Source organism: Acanthochromis polyacanthus, chromosome 18, assembly GCF_021347895.1.
Source record: "Acanthochromis polyacanthus isolate Apoly-LR-REF ecotype Palm Island chromosome 18, KAUST_Apoly_ChrSc, whole genome shotgun sequence".
In the NCBI taxonomy this organism is placed as follows: Eukaryota; Metazoa; Chordata; class Actinopteri; family Pomacentridae; genus Acanthochromis; species Acanthochromis polyacanthus.
In genome coordinates this window covers 12765297-12775038 of record NC_067130.1, presented here as the reverse complement: position 1 = coordinate 12775038, position 9742 = coordinate 12765297, and the positions used below count along the sequence as shown (strand labels likewise).

The 9742-nt window shown below is 38.8% G+C and overlaps 1 protein-coding gene across 1 annotated transcript in view; it reads left to right on the top strand.

Annotated features, from left to right (window-relative positions):
* Nucleotides 1-44: 44 nt before the first annotated feature.
* mtrex (Mtr4 exosome RNA helicase) overlaps nt 45-9742 on the top strand; it is a 28123-nt gene continuing 18425 nt past the window's right edge. The window contains exons 1-11 of the mRNA XM_022208557.2: nt 45-163; nt 513-653; nt 1760-1826; nt 1949-2011; nt 2485-2597; nt 3214-3388; nt 3553-3643; nt 4904-5028; nt 5169-5267; nt 5435-5555; nt 5640-5771. Of these exons, the coding sequence (XP_022064249.1) occupies nt 63-163; nt 513-653; nt 1760-1826; nt 1949-2011; nt 2485-2597; nt 3214-3388; nt 3553-3643; nt 4904-5028; nt 5169-5267; nt 5435-5555; nt 5640-5771 (1228 nt within the window). The 5' untranslated portion in view covers nt 45-62. The remainder of the gene's footprint in view (nt 164-512; nt 654-1759; nt 1827-1948; nt 2012-2484; nt 2598-3213; nt 3389-3552; nt 3644-4903; nt 5029-5168; nt 5268-5434; nt 5556-5639; nt 5772-9742) is intronic.

Below are 9742 nucleotides of genomic sequence, written 5' to 3'. Positions count from 1 at the left end.
GCTGCCGTAGAGGAAGTGAGACGACCTCGTGTTGGATTGTGGGAAGCGTTCCCTCAACAAACATGGCGGACCCCTTTGGAGATGGTTTGTTCAGCGTGTTTGATGATGAACAACAAACTACGGCAAGTAAAAAGACTGTCGACGGTGTAACTACAGAAACGGGGTAAGTTTATTCGTGGAGTGAAGTTTTGTGTTTGAAATTAGCAGCTTTTGTTGACCATGAAACCTGAACTCAACGTCATGTGTGCGCGTGCAGTCGGCGAAACAGTCCTAACCGACTAACTAGTTAGCTGGTTACCCTGGCTGTAAAACAATAGAGAAAGTGGCTCACAGTGCTGAAAAATGATACGTGTAACTGATAATTTGTTGTAAATAAGGCTTAACAGCTTCCTATGAGAGTGTGAAGTTTGTAACTGCAAATATTCAGCTAACGGCTGGTGTAAGGTTCACGGTAAGGCAGCTCAGCTAACGACACCCGTGTGTCTGATTGCTTGTGTTCTTCTGTTTTCCAGTAAACCTGCAGGTAAAGATGGCATCGAAAAGGACGCTGGTCCATCTGCCCGGGGCAAGAGAGAGGCAGAAGGCGTCTGTGAAGAGGAGGTGGTGTTTGGGAAGAAACCTCGACATGAAGCAGTCTCAGCTAATGACCTGAAGTGAGTTGGAGTACAGCTGTAATGTGCTGGTGCAGAGTGCTAATGCTAACTAGACATGCTGATGTTTACTCACTTGCTAGTTTATTGGGCGCAATTATGAGCATATCCATGTTATACTCCTTTTGGGAAATACTTTCTGTTTCTAACACCACTACACTTAATCAAGAGCTGTCATTATTAGTTGATGGTACATCAGAATACTCAAAAGCATATAGCAATTACAACTGCTTTCTCCACCAAAGATACTAGCAACATTAAGTCCTTCTCAGATAGTTGATTTAGCCCTTTAAAGCTTATCTCTCTGTGTCAGAATTCTATATTTAGAAACAAAAGTGATCATCTCCTACCTAAAATGTCTTAGATGTAACTCTACATTGTTGTTGTGTCTAGAATATGCACATGTATTGTGCTATCCCAGTCTCAGTCCGAACTCCTGGGCGCTAAACCTTCGTATATGTAACTGATGTCACAGCTTTAGTGTGTGAGTTTGTTAGAGCTGGACGTGATATATACTGGAGAAGTGGTGCACACTATCATGACAGCACACGCTGACTGCAAACATCACATCCTGAAAAAAAGTCAAAAAAGAGTTACTGAGGTCTTGTGTATTATTTGTATTGCTGAAAATGTCATTCCCTATTTGTGATGTTAGTGTTTCATTTCAGAAGAGTTTTTTTTCAATCTGCTAATCAGTTATTCCATCTGTTTATCCTCAGATTGCAGTACATATACTTGAAAACATAGAGATTTGTATTGTTACTTGTTAATTAATTTTACTTAAGTAAACAATATGTTTACTAATCCTACAACAAGTGCTCAACAGTCTTGTAAAACCCCATGAAGAATATACCGTTCAGGTTTAAGAGCTCATCAGGCTTTATGGACATCTTGGAATTTGGTACTTTTGAATGATGTTTTATTACACTCAAAGGTCTCCAATGTTTAGACTTCTGTCAGTATTGATCTTGAGTTTTAGTAGAGTATGCATAATAAACTCACAATTGAGTGCAGATCTGAATGGTGACATATCCTCTCTCAAGAAGCTGTGTTGGCAGGTGAATTATTGGTTAAAGATGCCAAGTTGCATTTTCTTTTGTCTATTTCAGCCTTGCAGAATTTATGCCTCAAGTGAAGGTGGAGCAAGTTGAAACTGTGGAAGGATGCTCACATGAGGTAAAAAAAAAGAAGAAGAAGCTAATTTCATATATTTGATATATTTGAGCTATAAGTTTTCTTAAAATTGTTACCAACCTAATTTTACTTGGCGTGACAAAACTTCTGTCTTTGCCAAACAGGTTGCTCTGCCTGCCAGTGATGAATATAAACCACTGAAACCACGTGTGGGGAAAGCAGCCAAGGTAAAACACCCTTTTAAATTTAATCTTTCTCTTTTGGAGTTAATTTATGTTGTTAATTGTTGAGTTCTAGCCAACTATCCAATTCAGTGTTATTTACAGAGCACTGATACATAACATGAATCATCCGAGGACACTAAACTTAGTAGGGTCAGGACTTTACAATATTATATTATAGAGAGAAGGCCGAGAAATCCAATGAATCCCTTTGAACAAGCTGTTAGCAGTGGGAAGAAAAAAATACACTAAAATTGATCTGTATGTGGGCTAGTTATTTACATCATTTTCCTGACTTTGTAACAGCAGCACGTGGTTTCTGAAAGTAATGTACTTCCATGTTATCACACATTTAAGACAGTGCTGTATTTTATACCTATGTAATTTAAGTTGTATAGTGTATTATCCTGCAGGTATAAACTAGCATGATACGGTTGTTGTTTTTGTGTTGTGTTTAATACATCTTGCTTGTCTTGCAGGAGTATCCTTTCATTCTTGACCCCTTCCAGCGTGAAGCCATCTTATGTATCGACAACAATCAGTCGGTGCTTGTGTCTGCACACACCTCAGCTGGCAAAACTGTTTGTGCTGAGTGAGTATACTCAATAAACAGCGCTGTTTAAGGACTGTTTTATTGCACCAATTGGTTGTGTTTAAAATAAATTCCTTACAATATTGTTTAACCTTGCAATTATATTGGCTTGTACACAGGAGGGACCGAAGTATTTAGTTACACTAAAACTTCAGAAAATGTATCATACTTTGGCCACTCTGTTGATAAAATATGCAAAGTAAAAAATTAAGTGAAATATATAATATACTCTTTATTCATATTAGTAGCACTGCTGCCATTTTATTCATGGCAATGTCCTTCTTTTACTTCCTTCTTTGTGAACATTTATCCAATGGAGAATTGCATACTTCAGGTAAAATAAGAATTGTAGAGAATTCAACACTGGACTCCATTTAGGGTATAGTTGTGTGCAGATCTTTTTTTCTGCTTAGCTGCTGAGTGACCCCTAAGTGTAATTGTGAACACACTTTTCATGACAGCAAAACATAAAGTTTGTCAAGACTGACAGCAATTATAATTATTGTTTAGTTGTATCCATAGATTGTTCTATTTACTTTGATTTAAGTTTCTCTTCATTAACTATGTTAATGAGAGTTAAGCGAACCTGTTTCACTCTGACATCATGTCCTTGCAGATATGCAATTGCACTGGCTCTCAGAGAGAAGCAGAGAGTGATCTTCACCAGCCCCATCAAGGCTCTTTCCAACCAGAAGTACAGAGAGATGTACGAAGAGTTCCAGGATGTGGGACTGATGACTGGAGACGTCACCATCAACCCCACGGCCTCCTGCCTCGTCATGACAACAGAGGTGTGATGCAGTTTTGTGTGGAATAGAGACATTATGTGATATCTCCAACATCACCTTTGTTTGAGGATGTTTTTTTAAAAATAGGCTGCATTCAGTGTCCAGTGTGCATGTAGAGGCGGAGCCAAGAGGTTCATCTGACATGACAAGCTTCTTTGTTTTCCCAGATCCTGAGGAGCATGCTGTACCGGGGCTCTGAGATTATGAGGGAGGTGGCGTGGGTCATCTTTGATGAGATCCATTACATGAGAGACGCAGGTGTGTAGAAAATAGAAAAACAGCACAAACACAATTGTCTGATTTTAGTGTTAGTCTGAGCCTCAGGTACTAGTGGGGAAAAAAGAGATTTGTTCTTCAGTAGCACAACAGGTTTTTTCACAGTAGCCATATTTCGCTTGCAAAAAAACTAAATGTATAAGTGATATATAAGCAGTACATGACTTTTTTTTTAAGCGACTGTTGGTTGCAGCTCACTACAGGTTTCATGGCTGAACAAGACATGCAGTGCAAGTCATTTTAATGAAATACCACAACATTAAGCTTAGATTTGATTACATTTTCTGATGGAACAGCAAGCCATGAATGGTAAATTCAAGGAAAATTTGAAAATCTGACAATTCCTTCTTTTTTTTAGAGTTTATGGATGGTATAATTTTGGTTATTTGTTGTCTTTCAAACCTCCTAGTGGATTTTGGGATTAAGATATGGCATCATTACTTAATATTAAATAAAATATAATTTGAATACACCCAGCACAAATTGAATGTTATCTTTATGACCTGGATCGTCACTGTCATTATGACTTGCCAAACGAACTTTTATTGGCAATTTCCGGGACAGCAGCTACAGTTAAGATCTCTCACTATGACAGCTGTTAGTCTTCATAAAGGGTATTGTCAAGTATCATTTTCTGTTGCTCCCATCAGAATAATGTCATCTAATGGAGACTATAAAATTACATTTTTCAATGACTTTGACACATGATGACCTGCTTTGCTTTACACAGATGTTTTTTGGCATTCTTTATGTAAAAACCATCCCCCCTTGGGGCGGCACGTAGCTCAGTGGGTTGAGCGGGCGACCCATAAACCGGGGTTATAGTCCCTGAAGCATCGGTCATGGGTTTGAGTCTGACCCATGGCCCTCTACTGCATGTCTTTCCCACACTCTTCTCCCCATGTTTCCTGTCTCTGTCTCCACTGTGCACTATAATAAAGGCAGAAAAAATAACTTAAAAAAACATCCCCTTCTTTGTTTCTGACACAGTACTACATTGCTGTAATGGAAGACCCTTTGTGCTATGTTATCTTTCTGTCTTCTGATTTCTGAAAGTAATATGTGAAGGCTTGCACTGTGACAGCCTTCTTTTCATTCTTGGGGGACACTTTTTAAAATGAAATTTGCCCACAAACTGAGCAGATCTGGAAGCCTTGAATCTGGCTTGAAACATTCATGTGAGGAAAGATCAATTGTAGGTTGCTGTTAGTCTAATGTCTCGTTGCTTTCTGTGTATTTCAGAGCGTGGTGTGGTGTGGGAGGAAACAATCATTCTTCTTCCAGACAATGTGCATTACGTCTTCCTGTCAGCCACCATCCCCAATGCCAAACAGTTTGCTGAGTGGATTTGCCACTTACATAAACAGGTATGATGTTGCACTACCTTATAAATTTATAAAGATTATGCTGCATCATCCCTCTGTTTGTAATGTGATGTTTAGCTGTTTATTTCTGTGAGGTAATTAGGCTAACATTTCTTTGTGTTTGTCATTTTATTTCCCTGCAGCCGTGCCATGTCGTCTACACAGACTACCGCCCCACTCCACTGCAACACTACATCTTTCCAGCAGGGGGCGATGGACTCCACCTGGTGGTTGATGAGAACGTAAGAACATCTGAACTCTACACTCAAATGTCTATCAGAACTAATCGTTCAGTGACGAGTAATCAGACACTATTTTTAAACTGATAATTCTCCTATTAGACTTAATGCCAGTCATTACATGATATGAATCATTTGTAACATCTGTGTGTGCTTGTGCTTTACTTTAGGGAGACTTCAGAGAAGACAATTTCAACACAGCTATGCAGGTGCTGAGAGACTCCGGGGATTCTGGGGGCAGCAGTGGAGGTGGCAAGTGGGACCCAAGAGGACGGAAAGGAGGCACCAAAGGTTTGTGACTGTGCATGCCAGTATTCAAAATGTCTTCAAAGTCAGTAAATCACATTAGAATATATGTTTCTGTTTTTCCATTAGGTCCATCCAGTGTGTTCAAGATAGTGAAGATGATCATGGAGAGGAACTTCCAGCCTGTCATCATTTTCAGCTTCAGCAAGAAAGAGTGTGAGGCCTACGCTCTGCAGGTGGCCAAACTAGACTTTAACACGGGTAAGTGAACTTGTTGTAATTCTGCATGCGTGTGTGTGCGTGTTTGTAATTATTTTCTCTACAAAGCTATATTTGGTCCGTCCCTCTGGTGAGAATGGCAACATGGGTAGTCATTCATCAGGTCAAGTTGTTTGAACTTTGTAACAGTCCAACAAGCACATGTTCAGGTTGAGCAGATATAGACAATAGTGCTAGTAGTTTTAGACGCTGAAACAGTAGATCAAATGCAAGTGATGTTTTTGGCATGAGATCACTTGTCAGTCGTCATGAGAAGCCAAGTGAATTCAAACTGTGAGTAAAATAGGCTCGAAATATAATAAAATCGCATATATCTGTATTTACCAAGCATATATACTGCGGTTTTACAGTAGAATTACATTTATTGAATGTAATGTGCATAAGTAGCAAGTACAAATTGTTTGTAAGCACAACTAATCTTTTAAATGTAATAACAGTAAAATAGTTTAAGGTCTGCCCACAACAAATGCATTTTGATTAATTGACTATTTCATTGATGAGTCAATTCATGTAAACAAATAATTGTCCTCTAATAAAGGCAAAATGACTATTTCATTTAAGTTAATTTTTCTTTAGGTGTCAACTTTGCATTCTGTGATCATTTTAAATATTCCTCCAGTTTTGTAGCCTTTGGAAAAAAAAAAAGTTCTTAACCAAGTTAGACTTTTCTGTCGCCACGATTGTCTGAAACTATAGCGATGACTGCAGCTGACCAACGACTGGAGTCAAAACAACTGACATCATGAAGCAGCAGTTTCATGGTGATGCTGCTGAAAAACATTTGTTATAAAGGATTAAACTAAAAGCCATGTGCTGGTTGAAAATATTGATACTGACAACTTTTTAACATCAACGCTATCCGTTATGCCAACTAATATGGGCAAGTCTAAATAGTTTTGTGTGTTTTAATTCTTTTGATTACTGAAATTTTGTTATATTGATTGCATTCCAGCACGTCTGCTATGACATCAGTGAAAGGTTCTTGTGTCCCAACAGAAGAAATTAGTAGTAAGCAGAGCTGCACAATTCATTGTATATTAGTCACCTACCAATAAATGAGTATGATTGAATGTGTTATTGTCATTTAAATAGAAAACTTCACATCTAGAAAACTTTACTTGAAAGAATAAAGGTGTAGATGAAATCACTTGGTTTCAACTTGGGAAAATGAGACATAAGAATACCTTATTTTACTTTGTGGGTTTTTAGTCTGTCTGAGATGCTGTACTGCAGTAACAGAGTGAAGACGTCTGTGTGTACAGCTGCCTAACCCACATCTTATGTGAGGTGTTTAGGGAATACTAGTAAATTGCAGTGTCTATCAAAGAGCAGATGAGCAAATTCAGATGCACTCATTTCAGGTTATGTTTATTTTGATGCAATGTTTTGTGCATTAACACAAATGTTACACAAGATCTGTTGTGTAGAACTAGATGTTAATATCCCTTCTTGCATAGTGGAACGGACATCAACAGCTAGTCCTACACAACAGACCTTGTGTAACACAATATGGAAGTGAAAGCAGTGCTGTTTATTCAAATTTCAAATTTTGTAGTGAAATGTTTTTTAATCTAAAATCAATGAATAATTGTGATCTCAGTATAAATTAGAGTAATTGTGATTATCATATTGATACAACCCTGCAGCCTTAGTATTCAGTAAGTGATTAGATAGGAGCTTGAATTATTGCACCTCTTATTAGCTACTATGAAGCTACTTTGAGTCCAGCAGCAGGAGCATATTTTTAATTAGGCCTAGAGCTGGTGAGCAGTTTGTGAAATGTCATAAACACATTTTTGTGACAAATGGCTGAGAGCGTTATGGAGGGATTTGAAATTAGGCAGGCAAAACCGCCCACCAAAATGCTAAATTGTTGGCAGGCTGAGCTGAATGAATCCTCTCCACCATGAACATGGCTTTTGTGACTGCACAGTTGGTCCTGCTGTTTGCTCCAGTGGATAAGTGGAAGATTGGGTTCATGAGGACACATCTCTGCATGTTTGGAGATAATCCAGCATGAGACTGAACTTGGCTCATGTCCACCTGCTTCGGGCTTTTTTCAGGGAACTAAACCATGATTATGTAGTCTTCCTTGGGAAACATATTTCTCCCTCCTTTTGGTTTGTTTTTTCTGCATTGTGACATTATTATAAATGAGAAGGTTTGTTTTAAAAGTAAGCTCTTCCAGCACTGAAGGCCTTTATTTTGTACAGGCTGCCAATTTTTATCAATATTGCAAAAAAGGAGAAACTCTGCCAAAGGTAATTGCTTATGTCCAAGAGTTTCATGTGTTTTGAGAATTTTCTTGAGCAAGCTAGCTTTCTCAGAAAATTGTGCAGATTATATCCAACAGTTATAGTCAGATAATTTCATTAGGCTGAAGAAAATTTCACTTGGTCGAGGAACGTAATCAGATTTGTAAAGATTTTTAAAGTATTGCATTGACGTTATCCAGTATTTAAACAAAGAAGCTTTCACTTCTCATGGGATTTTTTTTAGAACCTCAGGAAAACTGCATAACAAATTCTGCCAAAATAATGACATGAAATGACCACTGACACAAACCTAAATTTACACTGTATAAAAGCATCAGTCGTTTGTCTTCTCTCTTTTTGTCCGTCATTTACAAACTCGTAGGAACCAGCCTTCTAGCAAATAGTTGAGAAGCCACATTGTTTAACATTGTGTATGTACACAGGTTCCTCTGTTTGTGTGTGTGTGTAGGTGGGTACTGATGAGAGGATGGAGCCACGTGGCTCCTCTGGTTTCTCTCTTTCCCAAACAGCTACTCTCCACCCCCTGCCCTCTCGTCTACATCTTTAGTTTTCACTGTCTTCATTTTGTCCATGTATTTTACTTTCTTTTTATTTAAATACTCCCCTCTCTCCCTCCCTGCCGTGTGCTGTGACACATAGTTTCTTGGCCGTGTTTGGAGTGGCAGGGCTGTGCTTGGAGTCAGGGGACCAGCTGGTGCCGAAACGCAAACCAACTAACAGCAAACAGACCCGTAATAGAAGTTTTGGCTGCTTCTTGCAAAGACTGACAGATGGGCATATATCCAACTGGTGGTGTTGTCATGTTGACCTGAGCGTTCCGGCAGTTGCTTTTTGGCTGTACAATATCATTACAGATGTTTTTGCCACTACTGGCTGAGCCTGAGATTGATGGAGTCTGGACATCCAGTAGTTCCATTCAAGGCCAAATATTTCAGCAGTTACTGGTCACAGAACTGTGGATTAGGTTTGCATATTGATGCTCCTCAAAGGATGATTCTAAAGGTTTTGTTGATCCCTAAGTTAATCTTCTTGTAACTTAAGAAAATGAATTTAGTGTGACATTGCCATCAGGTTTGATTCAAAGAAATTAATCAAAGTTGGTGCAACGCAGGCTGAGATATAGAGTTTTTTTTTTCCATTGTATGGGTCAAACTCCAAAAACACTGACTCCCATTTCAGATAGTGCAACTCACTTACGTCTTTTATTAGACCTTGCTGACAGGGATATGTATATCATATGTCGTTCAGTGAATCACAATACTCTACTGACCCTCTGACACTTCCTTTACTGTTAGAAATGTTCCACTTGTAGAGAACAAATCTCGAAATAAAACAGGAAGATTACCATGACACCTACATGTTCCTCAGACATTTGTATTGGTTGGTGTTTTCGGGCCTTTTCCCTCACTTGATTCAAACCTGACATTTTTGGCCCACTACTGGTGAGGCTCTAACAATAGTACAAGTGTACACCATTCTCATTCAGTATTGAAATCATCTGCCTAATATTATGTAGGTCAACCTCACGCCTCTAAAACAGCTCTGACCCATCAAGACATTGACATAGGATGTCAGGGGTTCTCCTGTGCTTTCTGGATGTTGGCAGTGAATCCTTTTGGCTAGGAACCATCAAGTTTGGGGGCCATGTCATTGCCTTGGACTGCTTTCCTTGGGCAA